The following is a 22093-nucleotide window of genomic DNA, read 5'->3' as shown; positions in this document are numbered from 1 at the left end:
ATTCTGAGGAACCCTGTCCATGGCCAAACGCCTCCAGCACCCATGGACACCAAACAGGACACAGAACGAGCGCAACCTACAGTGTTTTACCGCACCTGTGAAATGCATTTGGCAGGATGCTCTGACAAAGGAGCCCTGACCTCTGCGAGAGTTATCTCCCAGCAGCGTAGCGGGGGGTCCCCGCGAGCCGGCCGCACCGCTGCTCGGTAACTGGTTCCATACGACAAAGCGAGCCACCGAGCTGCCTTTACAGTGAGTTATGTGTCAGCTTAATCCACTTCATACCTGTTGGAATTGAATAATAACTCCTCTCTGTGTCACCAGCGCCAGCTTTGAACTGCCTTCTGATTTTACATGTGCATTTTAAACACTCAGGTCTGAGCAGGAGAACCTGAGGCAGGTGAGATGCACATTAATACAGACGGCTGGTGGCTGCACTGACCACCCCAGGTTCACGAGGTGAGGAGATGCTAATTCATACATTAGCATCCGCGAAATTTCCCCTTCAGCACAGATTCCACCTGCATTACCCCTGATGATACTTTTAATTAAGTTGAGCCCAGAGGAGACACAACATATTTATGTCGGGGGCATGGAGATGGAAGAACAATTTGTATCATTTGCCAACATGCACTTAAGGAGGGAACTGCTATAATGGGGTTATCTAAAACAAACAGTTTTAAATATTTCTCATTATAGTCCGATATGTACAGTTCAGGGAGTGCTTTTTCTCTCCCTGTAGAGTTCTGCTAACAGTAATTTCTCTTTGTTTCCTTTCAAAGAAAAGCCAAGTCCCCATGCAGGCAGTACGCTGAGAAAACGGCTAAAAAAATGTCAGGGAGCTGCTGTCCCTGTTCGCATCCCCATTCCCGTCCCTGCATGCTCTTACTCCTTCCCTGCACTCCATAGAAAACGTCTTCTTAAAGCCAGAAGTCTGAATGTGTTTTCAGCCCAACCAAATTACCTTAATGAAGTTGCCTGTAGAAACCAATGTTTATTCCATTACTATTATGAAAAACATTTTGATGAAAAAAGACTTTTTTTTTTGGTTCATCTTCAGTGGGAGCAATGAACAGAAGCCTCTCACACTGATAGTAACCTTCATTTAACACTGAAAAGGGAATGAAACTGAAAGTAACTTTAGCATCTACAAAGCCAAAAATATTTTAAGGGTTGAACTAAATTTCTGTAAAATCCGTCAGCAGGAATGCTCCCACGACACCGATGTGTTCAGACAGCACCGGGGCGAGGGGCTCCCTTGGGTTCCTTCAACACATCAAACTGCACTCGGGAGTCCCTGAGCTCATGGCAAGTGCTGGAAGCAGTGCCAAAAGGAAGGTGGTATGATCATCTTCCAGGCTCAATACCTTATTCTTTTTGGAAAAAAATGAGAATGGATTACTGAAGTTACAAATTCCATCTCTCTCCTTCAGTCCAATCAGACCCAGATTTGTTTATTGCTTTCAATTGCAGCACTCTACTTTTTTTTAGAGCACGATTGAAATTCAATAGGAATTTATAATTGGGCTCTAAAAATTGTCTTCAATAGAAATCGTCTACACCGAGCTTCAGAGTACAATTTTAGAAGGTTTTTTTCTCTTCATCAGCTGCAGGGAAAGAGGAAACAGGGGACTTTGGTTTTCTGTGGTTTTGCCACATCCTCAGCCCATGACCAATAGAATAGTGCTGAGTTATACTAGGTAGGGACCAAGTCCTTTAGGTTCAAAGCTGAAGAAAAATTTTTTTAAAAAATCCACATGGGCTTAGTTTGGGCTGTCATCTACACTTGCACCACTAAAAGAAAGCAGCGTTAAAAGGTTGGATCAAACAAGATACTTATTTTGGTAACCTTTAAACTTACCATCATCCTTGGTTCTTTCTATAACTGCAGGAGAGCTGGGGACTCCATCTCCAATACGAGTGAATGCCAATACCTGGATCTCATAGAGCACGTATTTCCGCAAGCCAGACAGCAGGAAAGACTGAGTGTGGTTACCTCTTACTACTTGGCTCTTTGGTTCGGAGTCTAAATCTTTTACTTTGAACAGTATCTGCAGAATAAACATATGTGAAATACAGAAAGAAAAAGATCGTTACATGAGGACTGAAAAGAGGGGTACGCATTTTAGATTCCTCCTTTTCACAAAATATAAAATGAGATTATATCCACCAATCACCCCTTTCAAAACCAGCACACTTCCTACATCTTCTCGAGCTGACTTATGAATTATATAAATATCCAGCAGGTGAATAATAAATAACAAGTGCAAAAACATATCCAGGTAATGCATTAAAAATTAAATAAGGATGAAACTCCAGTTGCATACCTTGTAACCCAGGATGAGACCATTCTGCTCGGACTCAGGGACTGCGGTCCATGTCAGAAGGATCTGGGTTGAACTCACGGCTTCAGCAGAGACATTCTCAGGAGGAGCAGAGGGAACTGGAATCACACGGCATTACCAAAAAGCAGAAATAGGTAAGACATACCAAATCATTTTGCTCTTATAGCAATCCCCTATTTGCTTGGGGTTGTTCCAGGATCCCACAGAAGAGTATTCAAATCCAAAAGCACTGGAATAGGTTCTAGACAATCCCTTCTTGTCTTGTATTCATTCTACATCTTCTTTATATTTCAGCCTGCTTCACGTTTTCTTGCCAGTTCATCTCAGAAATCACGACGTTTGTAAAGAGCTAAATATTTAATACTAATCAGTGTCTACAGACAGAGAGTAAATATAGGCAGATATGAATAAATTTCAAGTTCTCTATATTTGCAGTAATTAGAATCAAGTTTAAGTTGCTGAACTTCTACAGAAGTGTATCTCCTAGTATTTATTTCCCATACATTTTATTTCTCTATGCCAAAAGCCAAAAATCTTTATGAATGGGAGTTTATCTTACGGTACAATCTGTTCTAACACGAAGTTTTACGCCACCCTGGCTTCCTATATTATCTGAAAGGAAATTATAGCATCTTGTCTAGAGTTAGCAATAATTTCAACCACTGGATTGCACTCCCAGTTCAGTAAGAAGTTTTTTAACCTCTAAGCCTTTTGATTATGTGATAGTGCTCAACATTTGCAATACATCAATTATAGATGGACACGTTAACACAAGGTGTATTTTCAGGGACTGATACGGTGTAAATGAAAGATATGCCTATTTCATTTATGTTGCAAAATTGGCTCTTATGAAACTAGAAACATCATTAGAACCGATGGCACAGGAACACTGTAATTTTCTCTGACTCGAGAGAAGAGCAAACTTGCATTTTCTAATGCCATTAAAACCCTAACTGCTGCAGAACAACCACACAACTGCAAGCTTTTGTAGGCAAGCTTAATAGCATGCCATGTTATGCAAGCAGAATTTGAGGCTATTTTTAAGAGTTCACATTTTATGCTGCCCTTTTGCATTTTTTTTCCTGTGGCATTTCCAACATCTGAAGGGTACAATCTTTTCTAAAGCACAATACACCTGTCAGACCTCAAGAGAACATTTCACCAAGTTATGTTACACAAGCACTTATGGATGGTAAGGCTTGTTTAGGTCCTGAATACATCACAAAAAGGAGCACAAATCTCTGCCAAAAGTAATGCTTTCCTGGATGTCCAAATGAAAGAACAGATCTGCTGTTTTGAAGGCGAGCTCCTGAAGCTCCTAGCAACATGAACGAGATAATGAGTATGACACCAGAATTAATATAAATTGAAAAAAAACCAAAAACAACGCACCACCCCCCACCCTTGTGCACTCAAGGTTAACCGCAGAGATAGTAATTTCTGAAACAATTTCCCCGTTGCCAATTATTTGGGACATGAGAAACAGAGCACCATCTCACAGCACTGCAGCAGACTAAAATCCATTTTTTTTTTCCCCACTCCAACGCTGAAGTGCTTTTTCTTTCTTTTTTTTTTTTTTTTAAATCTTCTAGATTTATCCCCCACAAGAATATAATTATGTTAAAGGAAAATAGATTGCCAGGAGCCATGAATGTCTTTGGATAGCTGCCATAACTTTATCTGTAGATCTTCACAAAGACCTACTCCCACATGAATCACTTCTGGAGAGAGAAAGGGTGGAGGTGGGTCACAGGAAACCAGGATGCGTAGAGGAAAGAAGCCCTTTCCAGCTACATTTATTTTTATTTTATCTGGTTTGAAGTCTTTCAAGAGAGAAAAAGTTTCTTTATTTTACAAATATTTCTTTTCCTCTTTGATCAGCAGCCACGAGATTTCCCAAATTCACAAAAGGTGGAGGCTGTGCCCGGGCTGGCCCTGCGTGCATGATTGCTTTGAGGTGTGTGTACGATCATGCTGCTGGCAGGGGAACTCGAAAGCTAACAAAGGAGAGAATGGTCTATCTGAAGATTTATTAGCCCAGACTCCTCTTAATTCCCAGTGACAGCCAGAGCAGCTAAATGTTCCCTCTCGCTAGAGAGGAATCTAAGTCCAACCCCTAAATGGCAAAAATACTTGTGTTCACTGAGTGCGCTTTAATTCTCCAGTTCTCATGCTAGTATTGAGAATTTTATTCTAACATGGATGTATGAATTCAGGACCTGCAAGAGATATTATGGATCTTATTGTTGCCAGTCCTTTATCAAGTAACAGACATTGATCGACCCTTTAAGAATGAATTGAAACGTAACCTTCATTTCTTCCGACCCTTCTCCTCTCTCAGGATATCATGATTCAAAGAAATTATAATTTGCTAAGACTAATTAGTGGCTTGAGTGAGGCATATAGATCCCTCGTTCCTCTGCGAGTTCCCTTCTCTAATGCTGGTTTCCTTAACTGTTGCACTGAAGACTTTGTTACAGGCTCCAAAGCTGAGTTCTCATTAGTAACCTGCAAGAGCAGCACAGAAGCCAAGCAACAGTGTCCAAAAAAATCTCAGAGCTTTAACAAAATGAACCGGAAACACTGAAACGAAATGATGAGCTAAGATCAAATGTAGGAAATTACAGAGTTACTGGCACTTTGCACTGGAACTTCAATAAGAACTCAAGTTTTTAAGGTTATCCATGTTGGCATCTAAGATCACGCATCTTCTTTCTACATCTGACATAGCCAGATTTGATATATAGCAAATGATGCTGTTTTATGTCTCTAACTGGGCCAAAAGCAGCTTTTAATAAGCTAGCCTGTATTCTGGCTTTCTAAGAAAGCTAGACAGTGGGATGCAGTGTTCTCTCCATTTTTGCAGCTCATTTTAGCTGAACATCCAGCACTGTTTATTGAAAGTAAAAATTAAAGTAGCATATTGTACATCTGACGTCAATTAAGAAGTGCAAATTTAGAGCAACCTTTGCGGCAAAAGTAGCGTAGCTGCAGTACACAACCATTTTGCCTATAAAATTAGATACCGGAGGCCAAATTCTCAGCTTGTATAAACTGACAAATCCCCACAGTGACATTGGACCACATTTGAATTATCAAGCGATGCTTTATCACACCACAGTAACTGCTTCATGAAGGTCAGTCTCTGAAACATCAAGAGATTGATCCGTGCCGTAAATATGTGACCATGCTTGTAGAGTAGCTGATTTTGTAATACATATATACACATTCATGTAGCTGAATATTAGGAGCCCCCAAAATATGAAGGCACTGGGTTAGGTGTATTTGAGATAAATTGAAAATAAGAAGGTTTGTATCTAAAAGGAAGCAGCCCTGTCAAGGTTGTTTTAATACATCAGAGGTCTTTGCATTTTCTTACCTTCTCTGTATTGTACCTACTATCATTGTCAATTTATTGAGTGGTAACTGAGCTTGTTACTCGGCAGTTATTTTACACTGTAAAATTTAATGAGTTATTTAATTTCTAACATTATAAAACCATTTTGGATTGATAAAACCTGTCCCGTTTTAAAATCCTAATTCATCCCCCTCCATCTTCAGCTCCCTCCAACCCTATCCCAGAGTTTCATTTTAGGGTTTCCTAACTGTTTTTCAAGCCTGGGTTACCAAACCCCACGGCATTGTTTATTCTCTCATAGTTTCTTTGGTTTCAATATGGTTTATATTGAAGAGCTTCAGAAACCGGAGTGTACCTGTAACGGCATGCTCCTTTATTGTTAGCATGTGTGCTCGGTTATTAGGGATACGATTTCACATCCTATAATGAACAGAATTGCTCATGCACAGCTTTATTTTCAATAAAGATTTTGGACTCTAGTGGCCGCACTGTCATTAGGTACCACAAACTGATTTAGTGCCCAGACTAACTTCTTAGGCTCCTTGGACAGCGTAAAACACAGAACCGTGAGTTCTGCCAATGAACCACCACGCGATCCTGGCCAAGGCACCTCTGGCCAGCTGTGAGAGATGTTTACAACCTGCAGCACCAGGCAAAACCAACTTCCCTAAGACCTTGTGTCTACAAATAGAAAAAGAAATATTTAGGACACCTGCTTTTAAAGTACTTTGAAAACAGAAGCGATAAATAGAATTTTTCGTATAGTTCAGAAGACAGACCTAAAAATACTTTGACCTTTCTCTCTGGCTCCAGATATCTTTTATTTGCCTTTTAACCCCATCTGACTGTGCATACAGGTTAACTGCAGATTCCCTGCAGTTCTCTCATGCAGCTTGCTGCTATGCCAGCGCTTCTTGTATATTCTAAATCTAAGAAGATACAGCCAAAAGTCTGAGCCCTGACTTGCTCTATTCAAGAAATCAGATGTTAATATCAAAGAAAACACGTGGAAAAAAACAAATGAGTCCTTATGGCCTAGATCACAGCTTTGTGTTATTTTGATCCTGGTTTCTGTGTGCCTCCTACAATCAGTTTCAAGTCAACCTTCTTTTAATACTGCAAGAGAAAATGCCAAATACACACGTAACCTCTGATCTTTAGATGCTGAGCAAGAGCACCATAATCCTAAGGTTTTATGAAATCACTTAATCTTAGTATTTACTACATTTCAAAAGAAGTGTTTGAAGAGCAGCGGAAAGGAGAAAGTGGAGAACGTGGTATCTTTTTTATTACGATACAGAACACTTCAAAACTATTTTGTCTGGGTCCTGCTATCTCTAAGTCCAGCACAAGCACACCTTGTTTAAAATACCTCTGGCAATACCTTTCCAATTACTACTTCTCAAAAAGCAAGACTTTAATGGCGGGGGATGACTTTGTTTAGTCTTCTCCTCGGCTAGTTCAAAGGACAGTCATCTGAACCAGCAGACCAAATCCTGCCACGTACAGCACGTTCACACTTCCCAGCAAGTAATGCTGCGTGCGTGGTACAGAGCGCACAGACACGCATATGTGTGCCTATGACCGTAGGGCATGCATAGGATTAAATTCCAAAACGTTTTTAATGAAGAAATATAGGAAAAAATAATACAAAAAACCCCCAGTGTTGAACCTTGCATAAGTACAGGTCACAAAGAGCTTCTATTATTAAACTTCTAAATCATATATATCACCCATTTCATTATTTACTTGCAATATAAATTTTAATTTATCAGGTGCATGTAGGGTAAGTTTGGAAACAGGTTTTGTGGAAGTTAACAGCTAGAGAGCAGCTTTTCAAGATCTGTCTTTACTGTTGCTACTAAGCTAACGATTTATTGTTGCCTGACATTGAGAGTTTGCTTCTGATATTTGATGCCTCTATGCCAGTATGGACAATTCAGCTAGACAATACAATACTTGTGCTCTAGGTCTATACGCAGGTTATGTCTATATGCAGGTTATGTCTATATAGCCTTGTACACACAATTTTAGAAGGCAGTTTTGAAAAAGTGTCATCAAAAGCTCAGATAATTATTTTATTTCTGTGTGGCTAATCAGCTCTCTAAAATAACTTCTGCTCTTTTAGAAATATTTGGTGCTTGAAATTAAATTTCAGATAACCACAACTGTGAGAAAAATCTGCTTGAGCCCAGCAGCAGACAGGGAGAGGGGGAGAATGAGGGGCAATGGGGTACTGGGGAGGGAGAGGAAACATGAGAAACCTGCTCAGCCAGAGAAGGCTGTATGCAAGCTTCTCCCTCTGTCGTCCGTACTGCTGCCAAACGAGAGCAGGAATGGGGAGAGGTTGTTTTGTTTGCTTTAAATAAATAACCTGCAGGTTTACGCATGAAAGCAGGGTAGGAATAAAATAAATAAATAACTCCCTCAAGTATCTATACGTCTTTTTTCCTTCAGTGCATCTAGAGATTGGGGGGGGTTTTTGTTTCATTTTAGATTTAATGGATCAACAAGCAAAAAAACCCAACAAAACCCACAAACCAAAAAAAACCCAAAACCCCAAAGAAACAAACAAAATGAACAAAAGGGCAGAAAAATGCTGAAGTTCTCGGATGTGTCCTTCACAGCAGACATGGAGCTTTGACTTACCGGACTCCCGTGTACGACCTCTCACTACTTCGCTCCATGGTCCTGCCCCGATGGCATTGAAAGCCTGGATCTGCAGTTCATACTCTGTCCACTCCTCCAGATCTTCAACTGTGTACTCTCTTTCCAATCGGTCACTAATAACCTTCATCAGGGTGGGAGGCTGCAGATCCACACGCCAGAACTTTATCCTGTACCCCACCGACTCTGGATTGCCATTATACTGTGTGTCAGGGAGGGGCTGGCAAACGACAAAGAAAAGCGCAATATTCCTATACAGAACACATTGCCAGGGCTCTCCAAACTCTATACCAAGGCAGTCTGAACTCCTATAAGGCCACGGGAAGGCAAAAAAGATCAAGAGGTTGATCTTCTGTTTTGTTTCACGACCTCTAAATTTCTGTGTTGCTTGAAATTTTCTTTTAATTTTTACCTTATTTTTGAACCAAATAGATATGCTCACAGAACTATGCTATTTGCTGTGGGTGTATCAACGGAGATGATATGAATACAATATATTTCAGAGCTTTGTGATTAATTATGGAAATGAATGATAAATTGCTGAAGCATGTGACAAATTCATTTATCGTACATTTTTTACTTTTTTTACTGACTCTCTGCCTACTCATTTATCAGCAGAGATTTATTCTAGTATTCTAACTCCCCAAGCAATTTCAGAGATTAAAATATGAAATAATTAGCCTACTTCATGAAGTTTAGAGTTTTTCTCCATAAAACTAACTACATGACGCCACGGATGGCTGAGATTCAGTTCTGAATCACTGGGAAAGTTTGACACACATTAACATTTCACAGCTTAGAAGACTGTATCCTGCAGGCAAGCAGGGCTAGAAATGTGACCCTTATTCTGTAGGAAGGAAGGAATTCCCAGCTCCCAGGGGGACAGAGATTCACCTGCGGGTCTTGAAAAAAGAGATTAAACACTTTCAAATTCTGATGTTATTAAGCATGAAAAAGGTGTATTGGGTCATTTTTAGCTGTGGCTGTTGCTCCTCCTGAACCCTGCACAGTTTGACTCATGAAAAACAGGCTTCAAGGTAGCACAGCAAGGAAACACAATCTTACAAATGTTTTAAAGTCTCTTAAAACAACCTGGAGTTAATTTTTATGCAAGATATGTGGGTAAGGATATAGAACCAAAGGTTTAACAATGTGGGCATGTTATTCACACGGTAAAGCCATGAGTGAGTTATGCGGCTCCTATCGAATGAACCGCAATGGCTTTTCTATGGATAGTGAGGTGACACCTTCCAAGTCTGATGTTTTGGTCTTTCAAGGTACAGAATTAAGTGCAGTGTCCCATTGAGAAACTGAAATTATTCCTTTCTGGCGGCAGAAAACCCTTTTTGTTTCTAGCCTGATTTTGACTTTCAGCCATAATGAGTTTATGCATGGAAAAGCCAACATTTGGGCAAAAGGAAACCTGTGCTTCATCAACTTCACACCACAGTAACCCCAGTGGAAAATTCTGCCTAACAGGGGAGAAGAAAAACCATTCTGGAGCAGGTTAGTTGCCAAGTAAATCCCAACGTGGCAACTCTGCAGGTAACTGAGACAGTCAAAGGGGCACAACAATGTCATCAATCACTGCATCTTTGCAATTAATCATTTCTTTCTACGTTTTATCACATAACTCCACGCCCTTGCACATAAATATAATCTTCCTACAGGAGCATAATGTGCAAACTTTGCTGCCTTTGATCCACAGCTGTTCGGTACCTGCAGGATGATTGCCAGTGGCCAGCGTGCATCTTCTGGGGACTGTTTTGTACAAAGCAAACAGCTGAGCCCTAGGAAACTGCAAATTAGCTCAAGTATTATATTCCTGTCCCACGTGTTGACCCAGACTGTGGGACTAGAGAGTCTCAAAATCCAAGGTTTTACACACAGGCATATATTCCCCTGATGAAGTGGCAGAAATAGTGGCAGTAGGCAATTTATGTGATTAATAAGGCACTTAAGGCAAGTTTCAGATTTCGGACTATTCTGAAAAAGGAGATAACATTGCTGTTATTCCCTAACGCTGAATGCAAGGAAAAGGCACTCTGGAGTGCTGGCCTGACCCCCCTGGGGAAGCAGCCGCGTCCCAAGCACCAGCACCCCGGCTCCCCTCGGCCCCCCGTTCCTCCTGGCTGGCTCACCACCCATCGCAGCCACAGGCTGGTCTCGCTGGCCGTCCGCACGGTCACGCTCCCGGGGGCAACATCTGGCGGAGCCTGCAACGTCTGGATGACGCGGGAGGGCTGGCTGAGCGGGCTGGAGCCCACCACGTTCACCTGCCGCATCCGGAACCTGGAGCGGAGGGAAAGACGCGGCGCACGCTGTAACAGCTCGGAGAATGATACCTCTCTTTCCAGAACAGGAAAAAAGATGGCAAAATACAAATTAGGTCTTTCTAAATGTTCCAACAAAGGTCGGTGTGTGCAGGTCCCCTTTGTATTCACTGCTGAATGCTTTATGGTAACCGCTTTCAGATCCTCTCAGGTATTAAAAAAATGAAAATGAGATTAGCTTAGGGTCTATTAGAAACTTAGGTATTTGTGTGAGAAATTTACGTTAATTATACCAAGCCTGATGAGCTTATGTGAGCAGTAAGTGATTTTCTCTGGCGATGCTTGTACAATACATTCAGAAAGGTATTAAAATATCAAACTTTGGATATTCTCATTCCCTGTCAATATAAAAAATATACTAGTGATAACATTTCCCCTCAATTACTGGTTGAAAGAAGATGATTTATCCCTGTGCTGCATTTTCAGCCTTCCTGCACAAGACAGATTAAGTTATTTAATATGGATATGTGTCTTTAAAAAATACCCTGTCTGCTTGAAACCACCTCTACTACAATAGAAATCCCTACTGGGTCACGAAAGATTTAGAGAAATCTTTTTTTCAGGAAGCACAAAATAATTAAGACGTGCTGTACATTTCAGATACTCTCACCCGTCACAAGCAATTAGAGGAATCCAGCACTTGCACATAAACACATGACCTGTTCATACTAAACACTTAATTTTTGGACCTAATGACTGGGCTTAGGAAAAGGGTGAGCTAGTCTTCATAGCAGTGTTTATTTATCTGCTCTGATTTCCCTAGAAAATGCATTAAAGGAAACGCATTAAACAAATACTGTCCTTGATTTCACTCGCAAACATTGGCACAAAATATAGAAAAGAAGCTGGCTGATAAAGATGTGGTCTAATAATTAGCTCTCATGATGTATTTCCTCACTGTGTAATGACTGAAGCCGACCAGGGACAACAAATCCATTTGGCAACAACTTTCTAGGTTTCAAAAAATTGTATAAAATTGCTCTACACTGAAACAAACCCAAAAGAGCTTGTATCTGTGCATGCATGACAGAAAAAACCTGGCAAAATTCAAGGAGCTGCTTTATGATGAAAAAAAATCGGAGGAGAACTGGACACGTGAAAGATCCCAGCATAACTGGGATCATTCCAGAATTCAATGGATAGAAGAGAGAAATGAGATGTAGCAATAAAATGAACCAAAAAGTTTAAGAATAGAAAAAAAAAAGCCCACGCCAAATTCCTCATATACTTCCTCATTATTTTTTATCTCAAAGACAATTCTCCATACGCCTGCTAGGTGTGCAAGTCTTTCTTATTTTGCATGGACATGGAACACTGAACTCTGGTATGACCTGCGCTTTACTATTCACCTCTGCCTTTTCAGCTTTAAGGACCCACCTTTATGAGGAGAGCAAAATCTTCTCAACCTGAAGATAATTTTCCTAAACCTCTGCACCAGAAATCTCTGCTCAAGCTCAAAAATTTTCAAAGAGCTTTTAGTAAATGTACAGCTCTTGAGGATGAGATGTAAAACACTGCAGTGGGGAGTTTGTGAGAAATTCAATATGTTCTGAGGCTTCTAAGGGAAGAAAATTAGTGTACCAGCACTGAATTAGCTGTAAACTATACGAGCTCTACTCGATTGCACCTACTACTAGTTCGCAACAGCACATGGGCTAGCTAATAGGCCCTTCAGCCAGCGCAAAATGGACAAGTTTCTAGTAAGCTCATTTAACATTTGCCACTATATCTCCTTGCAACCAGCCTTTACATTAGCAAGCTATTTCATGAAAGTATTTTTCATTAGGATTGAGTACCTCAAATTCTCAAATCTTGTCTATACTAAAGCAACACATCACTTGAATTGAATTGATTTAGAAATCAATCTTGTTTAACTGGGGTGCACCCATAATGTAGATTCACTTCAATCAGTTTAAGCACTGCATATATCTATTAAGCTTAACATGGTAAATTCTTATAAACAAAGGTTTCATTTAACTGATGTTACCAAATTAAGCTAAATCAATAAAACGATGTTTAAACTGATGTAAATATGTAATTACAAGTTTGCACCAGTTTAACTACAATTGATTTGTCACTGACTGATGTTACACTGGCGCACCCTTTAGATGAGGGAAGTCACAGGATATCAGGTACTCGTAAAAGCATTTCACTGTGCACTCGCATTTCTTTTTCAATATTACGAACTGTATTGTATGTAAATTACAATTAACAATATCAGACGAGTAATTTTAAGTATAAACTGTGAAAACAGCAAACCTGTTCCCTTTTGTTCAGATTATAAAACACAGCCAGCTGTTTCTGATTAGGAAAGCTGTTCCATGCTGCTATTTACTCATTTTTTTCACATTGCAGCTAATTACCTGCTGTTCTTACCTGTAATGAGTGTAAGGAGTAAGGTTCGGTACCTCCAGCATCTGAGCATCAGGTTCATTCTCCACCTCACGAAGACTCACCCATTCCTCTTCATCACCCAGTACACCAACCTGTATGTGGGAAAGGTAAGAAGGAATACAAAGCAGACTATATATAGATATATATAAAGAATTATACATATAGCCTCTTTTGCAATGTGTGTCATCACAACAGTGGAAGGACAAATGCTTTTAAATACATATTATCCAGTTAATATTAATTTTTATATGACGAGGCACTGGTTATTTGTAAAGCAATAACACAGCCAAGTTAGCCAAGTTTCCTTGTATCTGTTGGGACTTCATTGGGATCCTCTAATAAGATCTATTCCAGAAAAACACCATGAGAGCGCTAATACCCTGTTCAATCTCGCTGCCACAATACAGAAGTATCAAGTAGTAATGTAACAAAATGAAAAATAGCTTTGATAATAACTCACAGGAACTGATGCATACTAAGTAAGTCTCGATGGAGGCAAAATGCCACAGAAATGAAGACAGAGAAACAAGAACAAAGTCAAAGGACAAAAGCGTTTTAACCTCATCTGCTGTTCTGCACTTAGGCCAGACTTTTCCACGTGCAATCCTTTGTATTAATTAATCACAATGTGTTGCCCAACATAGCTACGGCAGTGTTAGAAGGGACAAAACGGTGATGAGAACCGAGAGCGTTACTTTCCGTATAGCTTTCTGGAGATAAAACGAAGATGAATCAGGAGTTAAAAGGAAGTCAATAAGGCATGACAGAATGGTCAGAGTCTGGCCGGGGACCCTCGCAGAGGGCAGCGGCCGTAGGCAGGGTTGTGTGTGTAAGAGCCACGGTAGGAGCGTGCAGAAGGAGACAAGAGAGGTGGGAGATGGCTGGGCTTCACTTTGGAGACTCACAAGTGCTGAAACACAGGGGATCTTGGATGAGACTCCCTGATGTAACTCCCTAGCACTGTGCATATTTAATTTGATGTTTTGACCCTACCACAGAGGGCAGTACCTGCAGTCCGATTCCCTCACCCTGCTCTGGTATCCGCAGTCCTGGGCTGCAGGATATTGGAGGGTACACAGGCAGCTATTCCCTTTAGTGTCTATTTACAGACTTAATATCCACGAAGATGCCTAATCCTTTTTTAACCTGCTGACACTATCTCCTCCTACAGACTGCTGTGGCAACAAATTCCAGAAGCTCACAACCCACTGTGTAAAGAACTATTTCCTTTAATCTTTGTTAAACAGATCCCTTACGAGTTCTGTATACTAGTTACAGCCATAGACACTGTCAAAGCACTTGATAGGGAATGTAGCCCAAAGTATCTAGCATACCCAAGTACTTCAAATAGAAAATTAGGTTTCATTCACTCTTTCTTTTTTTTCCCCTTCAGGAGAAGCAGCCTGATTTATTTATAGATGTTTTAGTTCTTCGCTCACCCAGGACTTAATGTGCTGCATATTTATGTTTGTGCATGAAGAAATGACACAAGGAAAATTAGGCCAAAGAAATAAGTTCTGCATTGCACTGTGAAAAGAAGCCTCTGTGATCTTCCTAGCAGAGGACCTCTTTCATGGAGGGATGTGGTTGCACAGGTCTTGATGGGTCTTTCAGTCTTGCTGGTTATCAAGGACACTGCCACACACCAAACAACATATAAAATAGATGTCAGTGAAGATTATGGGCCTTTTAAAATTCCCAGTCCCAGCTGAGCTCCATAAATTTTAGTAAAGTCCATGGATGAAGAAGCTTCAACGAAGCAAGCTGAGACAGGTCTGCATGGTAAAACAGAACAGCCCCAAACTGAACCCAGAGAACAAAGAGATGATAAAGAGAATTTAAAAAAAACCCAACAAACCTACATGAACAAAGAAAGGAAGAGAGGGTTGATTTCAGTCAAGGAAACAGAGAACACTCTTGATTAAAAGAGTTTTTGATTAATACTGTAGAAAGTCTATAGTAAATGCTTATTTTTGCAAAACTCCTTGCTTTTAACAGCAGCACCTCAAAGTGCTGCAGTAATTGTATAGCAACAGTCAGCAGTGCTTTGCAGGCTGCAAATAATCTCCAGTAGTGAAGTTGTCGTCTTTTTGTATTCTAAGAACAGTAAGAGCTTTTAAAAATATTTCTTGCATAGCAAAAAAAAAAAAAAAAAAAAAAAAAAAGACCCCAGGTTTCAGTTGTTATGCAGCAGCAGGCAGGTCATTAATACACATTAAGGACCACATGGTTCAGACCCAGAGGCCCACAGGGCTGTGAACAATTGACATTGACTCAAGCTTGAGAGGTGTCCAAAACCCCCCACCTGTTTTGCAGCTAGACATTTACCGGCTGGCTGCAAAGGTAGAAATATTAAGGATCTTTTACTGATGGAGAAGCAGCGAAAGCTTCTATGTGCCCAGGACTACGGCAAACCCCTCCAAAGCTCTTCCAGGAGACAGCTTTCTGGTTGTGAATGCTCTCCCTGGTAGGAACGACGGATGCAGCGTAGGAAAAAATGGCAGACACCATCCAAGCCTGGCATGTTGGTTGTTCCCAAGTTCAGGAGCCAGCTGGTAAACGGGTGACTGCTACCTATACTGGGAGGTGGGGGACCCTGGGCAAAGCGGGAGCGCAGACAGTCCCAATTAACCGCTTTTAGACTGATTTTCTGCTGAAAGGTAGTGACAGAGAGGCAGCAAAAAAATCAACCACAGGCATAGTTCTGTGGTTCAGCAAAAGTTTTCAAGAAAAATAGATCAGGAACTTGCTTTGGTTAGAATAACACCTTGTAATGTTCCCAGGATCTGGTGTCAGCATTTGAGAAACTAACTCCAAGTGTTAGCTCTTCTACTGAAATCAGTAGTATATTTTAAGAGAGTGCTGCTTGTCTGGGGAGTTTTTCTGAAGTAAGAGGACTGAAGGGTGCCCAGCTGTAGGGGAGGTTGGTGAACAGCCAGGGGACTTCTGCATGACCTCTGACTTGTGTGGCCAAGCAATCTGAGGTCAACGTTACTCAAAACAAGTTTCATTTATTTAGCAATAAACTCAGAAATGAGTCTCGGAAGAGAACCTTCAGTGATGGACTTTGGTACTTTTAACTTCCACAAGATCTGCAGTAGATTCCAAGTTTCAGGCTCTTGAAGGAAAAGGAAATTATTTTTGCTGAAACACTCTGATGTCAGATCAGAGGAAACATATCAGTTTCAAGAATCAGAGTACAAAGGGATTCCCACAGGGCAAAAAGAACTACGGGCAGTGGTAAGGATAAAAGAATCCTTTGAGGGGCAAAAGAGTCCACCATGAGCCGCTCTGCATAAAATAAATTTAGAGGCTTCTTTCTTGTAGCTGTTTTTTTGGATAACAGTGTATGCAAACTTCAGAAAAGGATTATGTTTGTTGACAGATGCACACATATTCATGTGTGCATTGTTTCAGGAGGCAGATGAGAACACCAACTGCCTTTCTGTTACCATCGGCATAAAAACTCCTTAAGAAACGCACTCCGCATCTTAACAGTTCTCCGTACAATTGGGCCACAATCCCCCGGAGGCCCCAGGACTGCCACAGTAAATACACCTACGTCCATGGAGACCTTTCGTATAATTCTCAGTAACGATCAGCCATCGCAAGTTAGCACATATTCATTCCCATCTCTCAGCTGTTCCCAAGGCATTACATTCAATAAAAGGGCATATTCATTTATTATTACAGAAATGAGACAGTATAAAACAATATTGGAAGTGATGTCAGAACCCTTTACTTCTCTATGCATTAGTTTCTCCATTTCTAAAAAGGAAAATGTTACATATTTTATAAAGTGATGTAACATTTTCTGGTGGAATGCACTATATGAGCAAAGTTGCAGAATTTTGACGTAAAAGAAACCAAAAATAATTAAAATTCAGAATGAAAAAATCATTTGTTGTGATATTTTGTATAAGACAGTAATGCTTCCAAAATTTTGAACAGTTATGAAGTACTAACTGCAGGAAGGGAAAACACAATGTTTCTGTACATTATAGAGGTACCCTGTGTTCTACTATAGTTCAAGATGTGTCAGAGTTTTCATTATAGAGGTCCATAACTCATACATTTGAAATCGCTTTGGGAGAAATTTGGTTCACAGGATGTCAGCCTGGGTGCAATTTTTTTCTTACAAAATCCTTAAATCGATTCAGCCATTTTTGATTTAAAGATTGGCAACAGCATAAAATTGTCAAGAGTTTCAGACACTTATTTACCAGCTCTGAAGTAAAAACGACACCAAGAGAATCACCTCATACAATGGATGAATCCTATCTGGGTCACTGACTTAACCCACAAAACCAGACAAATTCACGGTTAAAGTTACAACATCTTTCCCAACTCACAGCTTTACAAGTGAATACAGTGGTAATGCTTTAAAGGTTTTACTACTCTGAAACTCTGCTACTGCTCACCATGCTATTCATACAAAATCTCTCTAAAAACAGCAGAAAGGCTTTAAGCAAAAACTCGCTATATTAGCCCATATACTCATGGCTCCATGGCTTGCAATACCTCTTCATAAGTGGCCTTCAGCCGTTCCACAGGTCTTCTGCTGGCTGCACAATAACATTAATCACCAGAAAACCACACCAAACTTGGCAGAAGTTAGCCCAGCTTTTCTAGTCAGCCACTGGAAAGCTTGATGCTGTGGACCGAGTACCCACCAAGGCACAGTCATGATGATATCATTTACGTACTTCTCCTGACAAACTCCCAGGAAAAATTCAGCATGAGAAAAACAAGCTGAAACTGGATTGCAGCAGATAGAGGGTGCAAACATGAAACCACATGAACAACAGCAGGGATTCAAAGTCATTCTTGGTTATGAATTGCCAGAAAAAATGTCTACAATATATATTCTAACTGCATCTGAGAGTACAGGATGATTGGAAGGGTTTACTGAAATTCTTTGGGGATGAACATGTTACCTGTGAATGTCAATGCCACAAGACATTTACTGCTGGTCCCTCTGAACAAGTGTCAGCAGAACATTTATATTAAATTAGACCCTCTTCTCTTTAGGTTATATTGTATGTAATGGAAAAACAACGTTAAATATTTTTTTAAATAGCATTGGTACTTTTTTGTAGTCTGTTTGGAAATTCAGTTTCCTCCAGTCCTCTGAGTCTAGGTGGAGAAGAAACAGCCTGGTGATTTTTAAGAAATCCCTTCAGAAGTACAGAATGTAGCTTCACTAGAAACCACAGAAATGGGATTTTTAATGCTTGATATTTCAGTATCTACCAACACTAAAATCTTAAAGACCTGATTCTCCTCTCATGTTCATTGACATAATTGAGAATTAGTTCCACAGTGGCTCCCGTGAATTTACACCCCAGAACAAAAAGCAGAAGCCAAGGCCAGATGTACAAAATTTCACATCAACTGGAATTCCCAGCTGTGTCTTTCATCCAAATTGTTCATGAAGTATCAGACTTCAAAAATGGCATTTGTCCAAAACGGAATACTTGGAACATTTTCTAGACCTGCCCTTATTCAGGAAGCTTTCTGCCATATAAAGAAACAAAGAAGAAAAACATGGTGGTGGCAGGTTGTCTGCATGTGTGAATATAAAATAGCTGAAGTTTGTCTGTAAGGACTCAGGCATTCAGACTAAAGGGTATATTCCCAGTAGAGATGGAATAGAAGACACAATATATAAGGGATGTCCAATGCAAAGCTATCACCCAGCTGTACAGAAGGGGACACAGATGAAGTGCACGACAGTACCAAGTATTTGCTGGTCATGCTTTGTCATGAACCCACCACCAGCAGAAGTACCAGCAGAGGGAACGGACCTGTGCGGGAGATCAACCCAGTTCTCCTTCCAGGAGGGATCATGCTGTACAAGGTCTTAGTACACTGCAACATATTTTTTCCCCAAGCTATTAGCTGTTTTCAGCTACTCTGCGCCTTATTGCAAACTTTCAGAAAGGCTAATGGTCAAAAAATTAGCGAATGGATGGCGATACAGTCCCTGTACCAACTTGGACAGCATCTTTATTCTCCAATTCAACTGATCAATTGCAAAGTACACTAGAACATACAGATAAGTGTTTTATACTTCAGTGTGATCCTATCACTCAGCAATACCACCTATTTTAAAATCAGTGTGCAAACCCACACCTTAAGTGGCTTTTAATTTAATGCTAAGGCATGAAATGCTTAACAGTGTGATTAAAAGCTGCACAAGGCCCAGCGAATGAAAGATCCAGAAGGAAAAGAATCCTCCCTATATTTCTGTTTAGAAAATACTGTTGTAGGTTGGGTATAACCACTGCCCTTCAATCTAACATAATCCTAAGGAACAATTATGGTAGCCTGTGCTAAAATACAGATGTTGCAACAGTAGTCTGCATCCCAGCGCAGACATACCGCTGCTTAGAACAGACTACATGAAAGGCAAAAATGAACACGGGTGTGTCGCTGGAAGCTGTTTTGTGAAAGATTGTGTGTCTTTGATCACTGCTCCCGCTACCATGTTCTCATCCCCACCCCTTGCAATGGTGCTTTTCTGATCACACACATAGCCTGTGCAAAAAGTTGATCTCTACAAAACTCATTTGTTCTTGCCTGGATCAAGTCTCGTAGCGGCACCGGGGATGATCACGCCAGAATCAGTGCATGCAGAAGGCAGGAGTGAGAAAGTCTTGGTAAGAGTGATGGGGATGAGGAGAGGGAACGGGAGCAGGACAATGAGAGCTCTGGTTTAGATTGGCTAAAGGTGCTGTGAAATTGCACTTTAAGAGAGAAAGAGTTTGAGGGGACTGCTGGCAGAAAGGGGCTGTGAACAAAGGATTATATGCAGCTGTCATCCTGGAAACAGGATTTGCTCTACCCTTAAGGAGTCACCAACTTCTCTGCATACCTGAAAAGATTTTTCTTAATCATGTGAGCAAGAATCTTTTTTTTTTTTTTTTTTTTTTTAAATTATATCCACTCGGAACAACATTCCAAAGCTAAACAGTGAGGTATGGTGCAGAAGAAACTTGCAGGGTAGCTGTGGTGAAAAGAACTGCCCTGACTCCAAGAAGACTTTGACTGTCCTCCTTCCCCAAATAGAACAAATATTCCTGGATCCAGGATCTATCAGAACCACTAACCCCTTGACTTTTCTAGCAACACATGAGAAGTTGATGAGGGTTTGTGAACAAGAAAGATTCTCCCTTCCTTCCCTGCACACCAGGAACCTTTCAACCACTATTTGTACCCAGAGCTCTTCAAGGATGCAGATAAACTTCATGGTAATTATTATTGCAGTTTTAAAGCATTCAAATTTATTTCACTTCAGTGGCGTTCTGCAACTCACAGAATTAACAAATTCCTAGCAATATCAATGCAGTGCTCCAACATAAAAATGCTCCTCAGAATGTGCCAAGCCACCATATTACAGGATTTCAGTGTTTAATTGCATAATATGCAATAATGTGTATGTAAACGGTACAAAATGTACCGACTTGTTCACAACAATCTCATTACCAAGTGAAGTGATTGTATCAACATGTCTCAGTGGTGACGGTGATTTAAGAAGTCCAACATTTGGTCTTAAAAACAGATTATATTATTTATAAAGATCTGTGGGTGGAAAGGAAGAAGCAAAGCTCATCTGTCAGGAGAACAAATGAGGAATATATAACTCCTCCAAGGCATAATGACAGCAGAAAGAGGGATATTGTTTAAAGCTGATGAAGAAGAGAATTCATCCTATTCATATCTAGAGGCCTGGATAGAAAACCTCGGTATATTCCATTACAAGATAGAAAAATACACTCAGTCTCTCGAATAATGGTATCTTTACTGTTCAGTGCAATTCTTTCTATAATTCTGACTCCACAAGATAATAATTCCAGGTTTCCATCTGGTTTGAAAATACACCTAAACAGAACTTAAAGGTTTCAAATCTTTTTTTAAATAAATGGATGGACTTAAGCTCTGCTGTATGTGTTGCTTATGATGCATCTGGTGCTCTTCTGAACATAAGCAAAGTTGCTTTACAAAAAACCATGTGAATTATTTAAAGGGTAAGCATTCTTACATATATATATTATATATCATATTTTTCTTTTGTTCTTTTGAACAGAAGTTACAGCATTCATATGACCCTTTTCTCGCTGGCTACCACAGACATTTCTCAGCTAAGCCTCTCGAGCTCCCTTGCATTCCAGCCTTTCCAGGACCCCTGAACAGCTACCACCAGGCCATTTACTGAAAAGCTTTGATCCAAAGTTGGACTACAGCTTTTGTACAAACAGCAATGGACTCTTTAGACCGTTTTTAACTCCTCAGAAACTTTCTTAAGAGTTTTTTTGTCAGGGACATACCTGGCCTTCGACTATCCACTTGGAGATGGAGGTTTTGCCATCATACCCTGGCCGGAACTGAAGCGTGGCAGAGCGAGGGCTGATGTTGGAAATCACCAGGTTGGATGGAGCACCTGGAAGCTCTGAAGAAACAGAAATGTAAATGAGAGGTGGAAATGCTCTCCGTCTAGGGCCCAGTAACACAGGTTGACATTCAGTGTTTCAGTATATAAAATACCTTGGTAACAATTATAATAGAGCAAATAGCTTTGGTATTTTTTTTTTCTTTGTGGCAGAGTACTACATACAGCGTTACTGTTTTTCTGCTCTGAGCACACACCACATTTTTAAGATCAAATGAGAAAAGAAAGAGCCCATCTACAGAATTACAGCTACTATTTTAGACAAGTTGCACAACCGACAAAGCGTGGTTGCTCGGAGGAAAGGTACTTCCCAGCTCCAGATCTGCCAGTCGCTTGCCAAGTCACCTAATTCCACTGTACTGTTTTTGCAGAATTAAGTGACAATAATTTTTACTAACTTCTTAGGGTGCGTACAACTTTAATATACTAACAACAGAAAAAGACTCAAATTTTGGGGTAGCGTATGGGGAAGATTTTGTGATTCTTATATTGGCTTATAATAGATGGGTTTTAGAGGACATTTCTGATGCCTGAATAAAGTAGA

The 22093-nt window shown here is 40.4% G+C and overlaps 1 protein-coding gene across 4 annotated transcripts in view; it reads right to left on the bottom strand.

The window, feature by feature from the left end:
• Positions 1-22093, bottom strand: part of SDK1 (sidekick cell adhesion molecule 1) — a 419203-nt gene that overhangs the window by 74507 nt on the left and 322603 nt on the right. For all 4 annotated transcript variants that reach the window (XM_069810300.1, XM_069810299.1, XM_069810302.1 and 1 more), the window contains 6 exons: positions 21428-21549; positions 13080-13189; positions 10512-10662; positions 8353-8590; positions 2328-2443; positions 1862-2051 (listed from right to left, as the gene is read on the bottom strand). In XM_069810300.1, the coding sequence (XP_069666401.1) occupies positions 1862-2051; positions 2328-2443; positions 8353-8590; positions 10512-10662; positions 13080-13189; positions 21428-21549 (927 nt within the window). The remainder of the gene's footprint in view (positions 1-1861; positions 2052-2327; positions 2444-8352; positions 8591-10511; positions 10663-13079; positions 13190-21427; positions 21550-22093) is intronic.

This window comes from Haliaeetus albicilla, chromosome 22 (assembly GCF_947461875.1).
Source record: "Haliaeetus albicilla chromosome 22, bHalAlb1.1, whole genome shotgun sequence".
In the NCBI taxonomy this organism is placed as follows: Eukaryota; Metazoa; Chordata; class Aves; order Accipitriformes; family Accipitridae; genus Haliaeetus; species Haliaeetus albicilla.
Note: the sequence above shows the minus strand (reverse complement) of the source record. Positions and strands in the feature narration are given on the sequence as shown.